The 15,616-nt window shown below is 38.2% G+C and overlaps 2 protein-coding genes across 2 annotated transcripts; both read right to left on the bottom strand.

Moving 5' to 3' along the window:
* Positions 1 to 5,044: 5,044 nt before the first annotated feature.
* On the bottom strand, positions 5,045 to 6,405 carry LOC149404280 (CASP-like protein 2A1). The gene is made up of 3 exons (XM_089601759.1): positions 6,130 to 6,405; positions 5,936 to 6,056; positions 5,045 to 5,454 (listed from the first exon to the last, which is right to left on the bottom strand). Exons 1-3 carry the CDS (start codon positions 6,297 to 6,299, stop codon positions 5,176 to 5,178), a joined length of 570 nt encoding a protein of 189 aa, XP_089457885.1. The 5' UTR covers positions 6,300 to 6,405; the 3' UTR covers positions 5,045 to 5,175.
* A 3,381-nt stretch (positions 6,406 to 9,786) lies between these two features.
* On the bottom strand, positions 9,787 to 12,730 carry LOC149404279 (uncharacterized). Its single transcript, XM_089607477.1, has 3 exons — positions 11,638 to 12,730; positions 10,824 to 11,591; positions 9,787 to 10,637 (listed from the first exon to the last, which is right to left on the bottom strand). Exons 1-3 carry the CDS (start codon positions 12,728 to 12,730, stop codon positions 9,787 to 9,789), a joined length of 2,712 nt encoding a protein of 903 aa, XP_089463603.1.
* Positions 12,731 to 15,616: the final 2,886 nt, after the last annotated feature.

Here is a 15,616-nt window from a genome sequence, read left to right as displayed (position 1 = left end):
CATGGTCATATGATGGCCTAGATCACTTGGCCATGATGTGTTCATTGGGCCTTGTGGATTATTTTCATTTCATAGAATTTTACTTGAAAATTCTTAATGGGCTTTTCTTATGTTGTCATGAACAAGTAAAGAAAAATCTAGAAAGACTTTCTAGAAGCCTTTTGGTTGTTCAACCCAAGAGAATGGGAGACTAATTTCATGCAGCCCTAGTGTGAAAGAGAGATTATTTTGTGCATTAATGTATGAAGATACTTGCCAAAAGAAAAAGAGGAAACAAATTTGCATCTAGATGCATTAGGGAATTCGGCCAAGTAAGGAAGGGAACAAAAGAGGAAACAAATCCAAGGGCTTCTAGAAGCACTCTTGGCCGTGTGACTGTAAGGGAAGGAGAGCAATATTTGCTCATGAATATATGATATTCAATAAAAGAGGAAACTACCTTATTGAAGGTAAAACCTCTCCTATAAATAGAGCCCTCATTCCCTTCATTTCATTCATCCAAAGTTTAAGAGATTGAGAGACGCTCTCTCTAGAACTTGGCCGAACTCCTCTCTCTCTCTCTAGTTATTTTTCATTTTTGTTTTGGCACCTAGGTCCTCATTTGACCTAGTTGTTTTAGCTCTTCGACTTTGAGACTTATTCTCGAGTTGTCGTGTTTAAAAGTGTCCACTCACTAATTCCTTTTCTCTCCAGTGATTTAGTGATAGAAACTTTCGTGGTTGCTCGAGTTGCCGAGGAAAGAAGAGAGACGTGCTGTGAGGGGAGACAAACGTTGCAACTTTCCAAAAGCTTCTCAACGTTCAAGCTTCTAAAAAGGTTAGTAATCTTTTATGCTCATAATAGTTTTTATTTACCTGTGCTTGTTCTTTGTCTAGGTTAGTAAAATCGTTTTACTTGTCAAAAGAAAATATTTAAAATTCCGCCGCTTATCCGAAGCGTTAAACTTTTTCTTATACCCTAGATCAATTCCAACAAGAAGCACTCTGCGTAGTGTGTATATATATATATATTTTTTTTTTGCCAAAAATATCAAGGCGGAGATTGTTGGATCATATGTGGCTTGGTTTAGTTTGGAAAAATAATGTTGTTTAAGTTGATCAAGATATGGTGCAAGAAGTTGTTCAAGATCCAGGTTACTCAAAATCATTTCTCCTTCCGCGCGAATATGACTGAAAATGTCCTCTTTCCAGTTATGAATGATATGGGGAGATATTCTCGGATATTTATTTTTTGAGAATAAGATATTCGCAAGAGATTTGGTGTTATTCTAATAAAGCTCGTTCTGAGTCGAATTAGGTTAATCACTTTTCTGTTAGGTAAATTCAGGTTGCCTTAAACCTTGAACTAGTCTCTTTGTCTTGGAGATCTTCATCGACAACTAGTTCTTGGTCTTTGCAACTGTTTTATCTTTATTTGTGCAGTTTGTTAATGCGTGTTTTTGCATTGATGTGCTTGACAATCTTCTGAAGAAGATTGGGTGAAAAAAAATAAGGTGTCTCTAACCTGAGGGGATCTCATATTACCATCCATTGGCGATGTTAAAGACGAACGTGTTTGAGAGGGAGTCTGCAAACCTAAATTTTGTACCTTTTACAATTGAGATAGTGGATTGCTTTTCACCACTTGACGTATCAGTCCCCTAAGCCGTGCTTTATCATTTAATAGGGTTACCAAATCTCTTGTGTCCTTTATTGCTTTCTCTTTGATTGCTTGTTTGATTATTATTTCAATTAATATTGATAAAAACAATCAGTTATTCAACAAGTTGTTTCACCCACTAGTTGAACAATCATCTTAATCACGTTAAGAAATTTCAATTGGTATCAAAGCGGGACACTCAATTCACAGGGTGTATCAAGCATCGTGAGATAGTTGCTTCATATCACTAAGTATATGCTTGTGCTTAATAACAAACAATAAAAGAGGTGAAGGAAATAATAAATAGAAGGGTAAAGAGATAACTTTGTTATTCTCATTTAGTTAATGATATTCATGAAGTATAAACATGAAAGCTAATAAACATTATGAAAACCCCATCTTTCATCACTTGAAGGGGAGACCACAAAGAAAAACAAAGGTATAAACTGAACCGAATTTATTTAGCGCTCAAATTTTGTCAACACAAACAATTTCCAAAGCAAACAAAATCAAAGTGGCATTTCATCTCTTGTCTCTCATCTCTCACCACTCAAAGATCAACAAAAAAGACAATCAATCTCACTCCTTTCTCTCTAGAATTTAAGAAGACTTCTTATCCTTCTCTCTCTCACGATTCTCATACATAAGACAATGGTTAGATGATTCCATATTACATTCTCTCTCAAATGTGCCTAAGAGCTTGTTGAAACCTCATTCTCAAACTCTTCACCTCAAAAAAGAGGAACATCCTAATCATCTCCCTCTCCCGCTTTGCTGGATTTAGAGAAAGGAATCGCATAATCAAGGAATCTACCTTATTTGCACCATGTGAAGGTCATTTGGAGCTTCTTCATCACTTAGATAAACTTTTCTAGGGCTCCTTTGAGACTGTGGATATTTGAGTTCGTCTAATTTTCTACGATCTTCTTGTGACTGAAAGAATCGATCTCCTCCACCGCCATATCAGTTGACTTTCTCAAAATATCTTGAAAATTTGGCCATTCATGTCTCGTTCCCAATTTGCTATAATGTCTTCGAGACTAAAGGAAGGCAGTCCTTTTAAACACAACGCGCATAGCTGGCTCCTTCGTGATACGTAGAACATAATATTGTGCGATAATTCACAATAACAGGGCATTAAGTTACTCCCAAGATATAAATATTGAATGACAACTTGTATATTTGTAAACCTTTTATAGTCCAAAAGGTTTTATAAGGTGCTCGTAATATCTTCTTATCATGATTTTTAACAAAATGTTGGCTTGAATATATGACAATTTTGATATTCCGCGATGCTTATCGTATTCTTTAATTGTACTAACTCCATTTACCATATTCCAATATTGAGCAAGTTCGCTTATTTAACGTTTGATGCGGTTTTCCCATTTGGGTATTTTGTCGCTAATCTTTCTAATCAATCTTTCTAATTCAATGGTCCACTCCATATGTAGTTTAATTTTTCAAACTTAATCAAACTTTTTCTTTTGTAGCTTGCAAAATGCCATAAGGTAGAAAAAAATAAAAAAATAAAAAAATAAAAATTTGAAGTTGTGAATAAAAGATCTTAAATTTGGATTTTAATTTTGTTACATTGCCCATAAAGTTTGCGGATTTCGTCCACCTCATGGATGGATCCAATCTTTCCGATTCGGATCGGAATCTTTTTGTATTAGAAGTGGGGGTTTAGACTGCATCTATATACCCATATTTGTGCAATCCCGCCCGGACGACCTTTTTATGGTCTCATTTAATTCTAATGGGATCACCAATCATGGACTAGTCAAACATATAGGGGCAAAACCATGAATGAAAATGGAATGTGGTCGGAGGTAGTATAAAATACTGTATAAAAATATACAAATTAAACTCCGTAAAAATTTGAAATATCTCAAAATACATCTCTTTTTAAAATCAAAATGCAAAACAACTTGATTTCATACAAAAAAAAAAAGTATACTACGCATATCCTGGAAAAATATTTAAATTATCTCTAAATACTAAATTAATTTGTAAGCAAATTCCTGCACACAAGTCAATATATTGAAATGGGAAAAAACATATTTATAAAAATTAAATTATAATCTAAACTTATCACTATATACAATGCACTATACTCACATAGATCCATATATAATATATAATCAAATCAAAAATGCCATTTAACTTAAAAAAAAAAAAAAATTGATAGACTCAAGAAATAGGGTAATTATGTAATAAGCACACCACTAACCAAACATTCTAAAAAAAAATAGGACGTCAATAAAAAAAAATTACAAAGATGCATGAAGGGTAAAGAAGGAACAACATTAATTTTTAACCCGACAAATACACAATTAGTATAAAAAAAATAAAGGAAAAAGTTAGACATGTGGTCATAATATAGACAAAATTTGTGGTAGCTAACTTGGTCTAGCGGTAATCCCACACTCACCTCGACGGAGAGGTCATGGGTTCAAGACCCCATGGGATGCAGAAATGCATGCCCCCTAGGATTTATTCTAATAAGTTTGTAATCTTGATCAATAGTGTCACCTACTATGTAATCTTGGCCGATAGTGTCACCTGCGCTCTGCACTGCTAATATATCATGTATTCTTGGCCGATAGTGCCCCTAGGATTTTGTATATATATATATATATATATATATATATATATATATATATATATATATATATATATAGACAAAATTTGCAATTATGGACTTATTTAAAATGAGGTAGATACGAAATTTTACAAAAACAAATGAGGTATATGATAATTTGTAAAACAAATGAGGTAGTGATAGAAGTCTATAGAATTAAAGGCATTTATGAATTTACCATATTAAAATAAGGTATTTAGGAAATTTTTCTAAAAGCTGGGGTGGCCTGGTCCACCGTGGTCAATGTGAGTCTGCCCCTGCAAGCAAATGCAATTGACAACGAAAGAACCCACAACTTGTGATTATGAATAAAAGGTCATTTACTCGGTATCAACTCATCCTTTTCTCTTTATTTTTCATTTTTAAGAGCATGCATGGTCAGTATACTATAGTGTTTGTCCAGTATGTATATATTAATAGTGATAAAAAAAAAAAAAAAAAAAAATTGTGGTTATGGCTCCCTTGTTGGTTAAGAAATTTTATTGGAGCAGCTATCAACATTATTAATCACTCGTTTATCTAATTTTAGTAAGGATCGAACGAAAACTCACGGTTTATGCAACTTTCTTTCATTGCATATTGAAATAATTTATAACATATTATAGTCTATGGATGTTTAGGAATAACATTCATCAGGGAACGGACGACTGCGAATCCTGGAATGAAGGCACGACCTTTCCTTGGCCCAAAACAAACTTATTTATAGGTGTTAGTTGACAGTGAGTAAAGCAAACAATTTTTTTTTTGTCAGGGAGCGATCCTTAGTTGTACGAGAATTTCATTGGTCTCTTCATAACTTAAATTATAAGCTTCAAGTAAATACACTGATCAATGAAAAGGATATATAAGATACATTATTCTTATTAGGGGGGAAAGAGAGAGAGAGAGAGAGAGTTTCAAGCGTGGAAGGAGGAGAGTTGAAGGGCGGGCTTGGAGTGGGAGTTGGATGACGGGGCGTTGTAGTTGGTGAAGAGGTTGTAGGAGGAGATGAAGGAAAGCACGATGTAACAAGCGAGCACCGCAAATGTGAGTGCCACCGAAGCGGTAGCTTTGTGGCAAAACACACCGAACGATGAGCAACCGGAGCTCCATGTGATGGCCGTGTCTCCCTTGTATGCCAAGTACAACACCTCTGTCGACACCGCTCCAGCACCCAACACCAAGTACGTCATCACCTATTTATTTAGTTCAAAGAGTAAGATTTCTATTGGTATATATTGACTAAATAAACAACTCTTCTAGCAATGTCCGACCACAATAGGAATTCTGTGCCAATTTTTAGAAAAAGTACATTATATTTTATTTCTAAACTTAAATATTATTTAATTTTAATGTTGTAACCTAGCCAATAAAAATATTAGGTTTTCCAATAGTTTAATAAGTAACTCAAATTTAAGCGAAAAAGTGGCCTTCTAACGCTTTCAGGTGATTGGAGCATGAAACTTGACCATTTTGTTGTCTATATCGCTAGCATCAAATATTTTTATGCAAAAATTAAATTCGGTGTATAACTTTAAGTAAAATATAATATATTGCTTGATATATGTGTATAAAATTTGGGGGCGTTTTGCCCTAACAAGATTGGGGAGCTTGCCTGGTATGTATATATAATAGAGGATGCATAAATTTGGGGGCTTTTATTCTGCATATATGTACCTGATCCAGGAAGAAGACAGTCCACGCTTGGGGCATTGTGAAGGGGCGATGCATCATCGCCGCAATCACTGCAGACACAACGGAATAGCCGGCACAGATCCCGTTCATGTGCACCAAGTACCTGCAAGAATAGTGCATGTTAACTGATGATGATGATCGTACATGTACATATTTACAAGATTCTTTACGCTTACTTGAAAGCCCCAAGGTGAGAATAAGAAATAGAGCCCGAGTCGTTGGTCTGAGAGTTGTGGAGCATCACCAGCAGCGCCGCTATGCACGGAGCTACCGGGATAACCCTCAGCAGCGTCTCCGCCGTGCGTCGGCTGCTGCTATTGGTTGCGGCGTCGCTGTCGGTCGCCATATACGCTTTGAGGTAAAAAAGAAAAGAAACGAGAGAGAGGTCTGATTATTAGCGATGATAACGAAGGGAAAATGTATCCATATCATACGGCACAAGACATGACCTTAATAAAGAGCTTTCAATACTGAGTAGTTGGACGCCATTTAATGCTCTCTTTATCTATATTTCTCTAGAACAAACACGCATTTCCATGTCTTCCTGCAATTTGCATTCATATATACGGATAACTGCTCGCTTCCTTATCTCCTTCACACGCTCCACACATACCTACACTCAACAAATTTTCTTTTACTTCATATATACATTATTCGTTGTTTTCCGACGTAATTATATAAGAAGACTTCCAATATTTCATTTTCTAAATTCTAATAATTATTTGCCTTTAAATACGTTTCCTTATACTTATATAAATGTGATAGGTGTCTATTTATCCACGCATGTTTAAGTTAAATATCCATGCTTTCACTTATTTTATCAAGTTTTATTTCCAACATTGCCCATCTTAGTCACATTCCCCAAAGGACAAGTAATACGAGCGCTGAGCTGAAGTTGGACCAGGAAGGCATGTCGTATTGGGCCAAGGAGAACGCCCAGGCTAAAAAAGGAGAAGATGTGATGCATTATTTTTTGAGATTATTCCTAAATTATGAACTGATATCACCAAAATCTAATAAGTCAAAATTAAAAGTATGACAGTTATATATGTATTGGTATTTGGTACTAAAGTATCTTTAATGAAATATTATTTTTTATTTAATTTTTTTTACTTACTTAATGATCACAAAAGCAAAGTTAAAGATCATTTTTCGTTTGCTATGAAAATTACCTGGAAAATTTGAAGATTTGAAAAAAAATAAAATAAAATAAAATAAAAAATTGGTTTGAAAATTTGAAAATTCGTTTGAAGATTTTTTGACATTTTATCTTTATATTGACAAGAATTATCAATAAATCTTCAAACGATTCTGGAAAAATCTTTGAAGATTTATTGACATCGTTGTCAATAAATTTTATGCATGTCAATAAATCTTCAACAGACCAAATTCTTTGAATATTTATTGACATCCAAAAAATTTATTGACATCGATGTCAATAAATCTACAAAGAAATTTCTAGAATTGTTTGAATATTTATTGACATCGATGTCAATAAATCTACAAAGAAATTTCTAGAATTGTTTGAATATTTATTGACATTCATGTCAATATAAAGATAAAATATCAATAAATCCTCAAACGAATTTTCAGATTCTTAAAACCAAATTTTTTTTTTTGTTTCCAAAATTATTAGGTATATACGAGGCTTTGGAGGGAGTGAAATCGTGAAACACGTTGATATGGACATAAATCTCTCTCTCTCTCTCTCTCTCTCTCTCTCTCTCTCTCTCTCTCTCTCTCTCTCTCTCTCTCTCTCTCTCTCTCTCTCCGCCTCCACGTCAATTCCTCTTCATCTCCATCATGACTTCTTCTTCTTCTTCTTCTTCTCAGCCCAAAATGACAAAGAAACACTAAAACACAAACTCAAACCTTAAAGTTAAATTCATGAAAATAAACCTAAATCATCGAGATTGATTTCGGATGTGTAGTTGTTGATTTTCGTTTGGTTTGATTGAACATTATTTTCTTTAGATTTTACACATTTCAAAAAAATATATCGTAATTTCAAGTCGCTTCTAAAGGCTTTTTTGTAGTAGTAAATGTCAATAAATAAAGTAGATTATTGACGATCACGTAAATAAACTAGACAGACAAAATATAAAAAAAAAAATATTTCATTAAGGGTAGTTTTGTACCAAGAAATATAATGAAGTCATACTTTTGGATTAGTTTTGACATATTGGATTTTTATCCATAAGTATTGAGCAGGTTATAGTTTAGGAATAATCCCTACATTTTTTTTATATTGGAAACAGCAAAATAAAGAGGACCAATGCTTAGGATTACGGTCGAGGGATTTAAGCCTGATTCATACGTTTTGACCTTCAGAATGAAATTTTATGTTTTTGGCACTTTTTTCCCATTTCGGTTTTCTTTTTTTTTTCTTTTTATTGCTTTTAAATTGATCTTAATTGTAAGTGTTTATTGGTTTTCAATTTCATATTGTATTAATGTTTTTGTTTGTTATTGATCTCAAGGTCTCCTATAAAACCTTACAACCTTCTATGTTTAGTAGATTTTTATTAATGAGAAAAAAATTCCAAAGAGAGAGTTCCCTCCAATTTTTATTGTTTTAGGTATCTTTGTGAATTAACGAGTTCAACATGCCATTAATCAGGCATTCATAATCTATCGAATAAAACAGGTTGTGGAAGAATCATTGAATGGCATTCGTGTGCAAATCAACTATTGTGATTTTTTTTAATTTATCTCGCGCTTTCGCTTCATGAAATGGAGAGATCCCTTCAATCCATAAGGGTGAGACCAGATCAAAAGAGATTGGGCGTGTGCGTAAGAGCCCAAGATGGATGGACGACTACAACGGCAAATGAAGACCTTCACGAGCGTGAAAACCACCGTGAACATTGTGTGATTGGGACTATTTTGAATTGTTTATTTTGACTCATGTAAATACTATTTTTTTATGCTTGTATTATCCGACAGTTGTTTTCTATCAGAAAAAGAAGTTAGTACCAGGCTTTACTTGAAAGATATTTAACGGATCCTAATGTACTAACATAGTATATAAAGTAGATAATTAAAAACTTATGAGCCAAGCGATTTTCTCTTCCGATTGTATAAGGAAGTCATTTGACGGATCCTAATGCCATAACCTCCGCCTGGGAAGGCTCCATCACGTGGCTCCTTGCCGAGATCTCCGAGGCAATTACAAAGCCCTTATAGTCTCTCAAGATACACCCAATACCATATTTCCCGTCCTTGCGATTGACGGCCGCATCAACACACACCGAAACCGTTCCGTCAGGTGGGGGCTGCCACTTGGTCTGAATTTCCGGGCTTTTTGTTCGCGTATGGGTCATGTTGGCGTTCCGATAATCGTCGAGGTAGCCTCCGGTCCATTCCACCAACTCACTCGGATCCCAACAGTTATTGCCATTAGCCACATTGTTCCTATGGTTCCACACTTCCCACACCAAAGAAACAAAAAAATTCAAGATTACGTACCTCAAGGGTGTTCATGGCCTTGATACATAGGCTCATCACAATCCTCCAAAGTTGGCAATTTTCCACACTTTCCGAGTCCAACGACAGCCCTAGAGGGCGTGGACAATGGTTTCCGGTCCTCCAAGGCAGAGCGGGCACCGGGTATCCAAGAGAATTCTACGACCGGCAAGAATGGTGCGAGTAGGAATCCAACCGTTACAGGCCCGCCACGCGAAAAGTTTAACCTTCGGGGGGACATGGATGGACCAAAGCGTGTTCCACCACAAGGTAAGCTCGGAACGGTTAGAGGAGCTAGCCGTAGAACCCGACGTAATAGCAACTCGGTATCCACTCTTAAACGAATACTCGCCATCTTTAGAGTAGTGTCATCTGAGAGTGTCGGCAGCCCTCGAAGAGCTTATCGGTATACCAAGGATTTCGTCCGCATCTTCGATACAAAACATGGCTCGGACCAAGGCTTCATTCCAAACTTTACCCTCGCTCATCAACTCGGCCACCCTCATGTCTGCCGGAATAGGGGAAGGGTCAATGAAGGTGAATCGAGATGGACACGGGATCCATTTGTCCCTAGCCAACATAACCGACTCCCCGTCCCCAATATGCCACCGCGATCCTTCCATAATAATCTCCTTACCCCACATAAGGCTCCTCCGTATGAACGAGCCCCACGAGGTGTCGGAGGCCCCGAGTAAATCTCCATCCGGAAAGTAACAATCACGGATAAGGCGCCAAACATTTTTGGCTATGAGGGCTTTATTGAACTTTCCAAGATCTCGAAATCCCAAGCCACCATCCCATTTGTGTTTCGCCAACGTTTCCCACTTACACCAATGTATCTTTTTATCTTCACCGGCGCTTCCCCACCAAAATTTGGAAACCGCACTATGGACGTCGTTGATGATCTCTCTAGGCAGCTTGAAGCACCGATTTAATATGAGTCTCTTTCCCCGCTTGGGAAAACCAAAGCCCTCTCCAAGATTTAATTTTTTCCCACACCCGTTTTCTAACGAAGGCGAAGAGCTCAGATTTCCTTCTTCCCGTGAAGTTGGGGAGCCCAAGGTACCGTTGGTGGCATGGGGTGGCCGTGACTCCCAAAAGGCTCGCATAGAACTCGCCCTCTTCCTCCGACACATCACGTCTGAAGCAAATATCGGATTTGGATAGTTGATAACTTGGCCCGAGGCAGCCTCGTACATGGAGAGATATTTTTCCACCGCTTCGCACTATTGCACACACGCCCTGAAGAAAACGAGGCTGTCATCCGCGAAGAGAAGGTGTGACACTCGGAGTCCTTGTCGGCCAAATCTCACTCCCGTTATCTCGTTCCTTTGTTCTCCCATTCAAAGAAGGTTAGAAAGTCCCTCCGAACAAAAGAGAAAAAGAAAGGGAGAGAGGGGGTCACCTTGTCGTAGGCCCCTACGAGGGAAAATTTGGCCACGGGCCGCTCCGTTTATGTTCAACGCGAACCGGACTGAAGTAACACATCGCATGATCTTCTCGACCCAGATCCGATCAAAACCCAAGTTCACCATGACGACTTCAAGGAAATCCCACTCTACTCGGTCGTAGGCCTTAGCCATATCGATCTTCAAGGCCGCCATATTTCCGTTCCCGAATCTTCCCCTCTTCAGCGAGTGCATGCACTCGAAGCAAATCATCGCGTTGTCGAAAATTTGCCTACCACCCACGAAGGCGCCTTGGTTCTCCGAAATAGCCAGCCCCATAACCCCCTTTAACCTTTGCACATAACAACAGGACGCCACCTTGTAAATAACGTTACAAAGGCTAATGGGCCGAAAATCACTTACTTTTTCGGCCTTGTTCAGTTTTGGTATAAGGGTGATCACCGTTTCATTGAGTTCTGCTACTGAGTCTCCATTGTTTAGAATTCCAAGACACACCTCGGTCACGAGATCTTCCACAAGGCTCCAATGGCGTTGGTAGAAAAGAGCCGGGAAGCTGTCAATCCCCAGAGCTTTTAAAGGGTCCATGCCAAAGATAGCCTTTTTCACCTCATCTTCGGAGAAGGGAATAAGAAGATCCTCGTGCATCTCCGGCGTGATCTTTGGCTCTATCCCTGTAAGAACCTCTTCAATGATCTCCGGGGGTGGGGAGGATGACGTGAAGAGGGTCTCAGAATAGTCTGAGGATATCTTTTCAATCCCCTCGCCTTCATCAATCCAAACCCCATCGTTGTCGAGAAGCCCCCCAGATACGGTTGTTGTTTTTCCTCGCCGAGGCTTTACGATGAAAAAATCTTGTATTCTTATCGCCGCACCTCAACCACGTAGTCCGGCTCCTTTGTCTCCAAAAATGCTCTTCTTTTTCAATAAGAGCATCCAACTGTCTTTCAGCCGCCCTCAAACCGTCTTTACCGGAGCTTCGTTTCCCATAACCGATCTCTTGGAGTATTTTCTTTTGTTGTTCAATCCTCGCACACAACTCTGATTTTTTACCCAGGCCCCATTTACCGAGACTCATGGAGCATCGCCGGAGCAAATCACACAGTCTAGGGGCAGCTCTTCCAGACCCTCCCGAGTCCCACACGGCGCAAATCCGGTCTAAGCACTCTTCCGCCTCACACCAAGCTTCTTCAAAAAAGAGACGTCTCTTTCGGCTCCTTTTTCGAGAGTCCCGACGGCCTTCCGAGTGCCAGTACTCGAGGTGAAAAACTGTCGCTTTGGGGAAAAGTGCTTCCCACTTCAGATTGGCAAGGCATCGATCGAGTCTTTCCACGAGGCTATCAGGGAGAGAGCTCTTCCTCCAAGTAAAAATTTCGCCCACGAACCCCAAGTCCAAGAGGTTGCAGTCCTCCATGAGGTGGCAGAAAGCCTCAAGAAGTCCCGGGCCCCTATGCCGACCGTGGCTCAGCTCCTTATTGTCAGCGACTTCGTTGAGGTCACCTCCAATAATCCAGGGTCCCTTTTTTAAAGACGTGATATGGCGAACGAGCTCCCAAGAATTCCTTCTTTCCGCCGCAATTGGGTCCCCATACAAACCCAAAAAACTCCATCTCTTCCCCTCCCCGTCCGCTACCATTCCCTCGATGTGAAAGCGAGAAAGTGAGCCTAGCGAGAAGGACACTGGCGCTCTCCAGAGGAGGATGAGACCACCACTTCGCCCAACACAATCTGAAATGATACAACTGTCAAAACCCAACACCACACGAATCCTCTCAGCCCCACTGCTCCGAAGTTTGGTTTCCAACAAGAAAATTATGTCGGGCTTGAACTTCCGAGAGTGATACTGAAGGACTCTTCTCGTCCCGGGGTTGCCTAACCCCTGGACGTTCCACCAGAGGGTAATCATTGAGCCCGGCGCCCCTCATCTTCGTGGGTCGCCGCTTCTGAGTAGAGGGTGTCCTCAGTTGAATCCGTGGTATCATAAACAATTGTGACGAAATGGGTTTGAGAGGTCCGAGTTTCGAGCTCCCGTGGCAGCCTCACATCACTCACGGGAGCAGGTAGCGCTAGTGGGAAAGACAACGAGTTCGCACCTCCCTCCGAAGTTTTTGTCGCTTTCACTACGATCCCGTCATTAGAGGGATTGCCCTATATCATTGCTCTCTTTTTCCAGGATGCAGCTTTGTGGTTTGAGCCAATGCCGAACTCGTAACCATGTGCTTCTCATTTTTCTTCCTGCCTCTGACGGCATAATTTCCCTTCCCAATTTCCTCATCACCAGATAAACCCAAAGAACCAAAAGTAAAGGGTTCCGTAAGGTTACCCAGGATAGGAGGAGAGGGGGCAGCAGCCAAACCAGGGGTTTCGGACTCCGGCATGACTTGTGGGCCCATCTTCTTCGAGGCTGGCTTTCCTCTCTCGGGAAGGTGCGAGCTTGTCTCACCTCCACCCCTGCTCTTCCCCGCACCATCTTTTCTAGGCCAAACTTGTTTCCCTCCAAAGATTTCTCCAGGCGCGCTCTCCTCTCCGACCCCCGACTGACGTAAGCGCCCGGACTCGGGAAAGTGTTTCTTGGCTGGGAAGTGTTTTTCCTGGTGTGAATTCGAGGAGAACGAGAGTCCCTCTTCATTCTCCTGGGTTGAAAGAGGTGATCTGTCCACAGCCCCAATTTTCTTGGGCTTTGTCGTGTGGAAGCAGTTGCTGGGCCCAGGTGTAACAGATGGGCTTTGTCGGGATTGGGCCTCTTTCTCGTAAGCCTTGACTTTATCTCTAATACTAGACCCCACATGATTCTTCTTCAACTTAACTTCCTCCTTGGAAGCTGACAAGTTCGAGTACGCGTTCTCATGACCGTTGAGAGCCTCCTTGGAACCAACAAGATTATCTTTATATATTTTTTACAGTTAAAGACAAGAATCTATTAATATGTTTTAATATACCTTGAGACAATTCCATCTCACATTTTAATAGTTATGTTAGAGATTAAGTTTTATAGTTTCATTCTATATATGGATGACATAAATAAATAAACAATAAAATTAGATTTTGATATTGCTTATGTTAACTGTAGAGTTTTTTTGTAAACTATAAAGATGTTTTCCAACAATTATTTTCAATTGTTATACTGTGTGCTATTTTTTAAATTAGGATAAATATTCTATTTATTTCTTTTTCCAATAACAATATGGAGAAAAAATGAAAAGTTATGTATTGTTGATAAAAATAAATAAATATGGAGAACAAAAATTTATAAATATTTTCCCACTTTGAGCTTTATTTTATTTTATGTGATGAGATAGCCGACTTATTCACACTTTTATCTCCAAAGACTCAAAAACGTGAAAAATAAAAATATGCATATCCCAAATTGAATTTAAAACCCTATAATTTTTATAATTCAAATATACCTCAATGTATAATATTATATTCTTTCAAAGACCCAAGTTTTACAAAAGAATTATCACGATAAAATAATATTGAGTAAATATAATTTAGTTATCTACAATACGATTTTAATTATATGTCACAAGACATTCTAAAATTTTCAATGTAGACATTCTCAGTTAAGTTCTTAAAAATTTATGTCTAATAACCTAAAGTTTTATGTTTAATTATTACAAATATAACGACCAGATAAGCGATTTTTGTTATATTATTTATTGTCTTGTTTACTGTCTTCACAAATAAAAATTTACTTTGTATCAACACGTTTATAATTTAAATATATTTTTAATAAATTTTATTTATTATTTAAGAACGCTAACTAAGACTATTTATAAAATCTATTTCTTCTATGTCTCTGAATTCTTAATCATTTAATCTATTATTTATCATTTTTTTCTTACTTCTATTCAATTTCATTTTCTTTAGAATGAATTTATTACTTTTAACCTTTCAAGTTTAAAAAAACAAACAAGAAATTAAAATTATGTAAATACATGCAAAACAATAAAATGAAAACCATATAAATACCCGTGTAACGCATTCCTTAAACTAGTATAATAAATTAGTGTGAATATTTGTCACTTGTAACACCTTAAAATCGGGGCTTATTAGAGTAGTAGAATAAGAGAGACTCGATTGACAAATCAACAACAAGACGACAACATGGATTGAACACGTTAGACATACTTCACCCATGGGACTCAAACACGTACCAAAACACAACAACCACTTCAACAAACTAGAATAAAGATAAATGGACTCGTAAGACCATTGTTTAATATATCACCACAATTAAAACACAAGCCAACACCATCATTGAGGAGTCTAAGTCAAATTTGTCAAGCAAGTCAAATATTTACTCATTACGTGTACAATGAAACTAAACAAGTGAGCTCGAGCCTACGAATGAGCTCCCATCACTCCTCATCGGGAAAGTCACATTGTACACCATTCGGGAGGACAAAGGGAAAAAAAGATAAGCTACGACGTGCTCAGTAGGAAAACTAGTACTTACCCTAAGATTTCAAATTTTAATTAGAGCATAACAATATTATAATAACTCATAATACATATCAGCTATACATTATTAACCATTTAAGAAGAGATAAACCAATTTTTTTTTATTTCAAAACTAAACCAAAGTTAAACCTTCGTCCATAAGCCAAGAGTGGCTATTTTGGACTGTAAGATGCTAGGTGGACGCGCATCACTCGAAACCGAGATATAACCATAGTAACTAGGCGAGGTGGACCCAACGGCTGGTAGCCCCGAGTCTCGCCCGAATCCGTTAAGGAACAAAGGAAAGCGAAATGCATTTGGATTTAGAAAAGTGCTCGATAGAAGCTAG

Source organism: Urtica dioica, chromosome 2 (genome assembly GCF_054948205.1).
Source record: "Urtica dioica subsp. dioica isolate 48M chromosome 2, U.dioica_male_clone48M_v1_H2, whole genome shotgun sequence".
Taxonomy (NCBI): Eukaryota; Viridiplantae; Streptophyta; class Magnoliopsida; order Rosales; family Urticaceae; genus Urtica; species Urtica dioica.
Note: the sequence above shows the minus strand (reverse complement) of the source record. Positions and strands in the feature narration are given on the sequence as shown.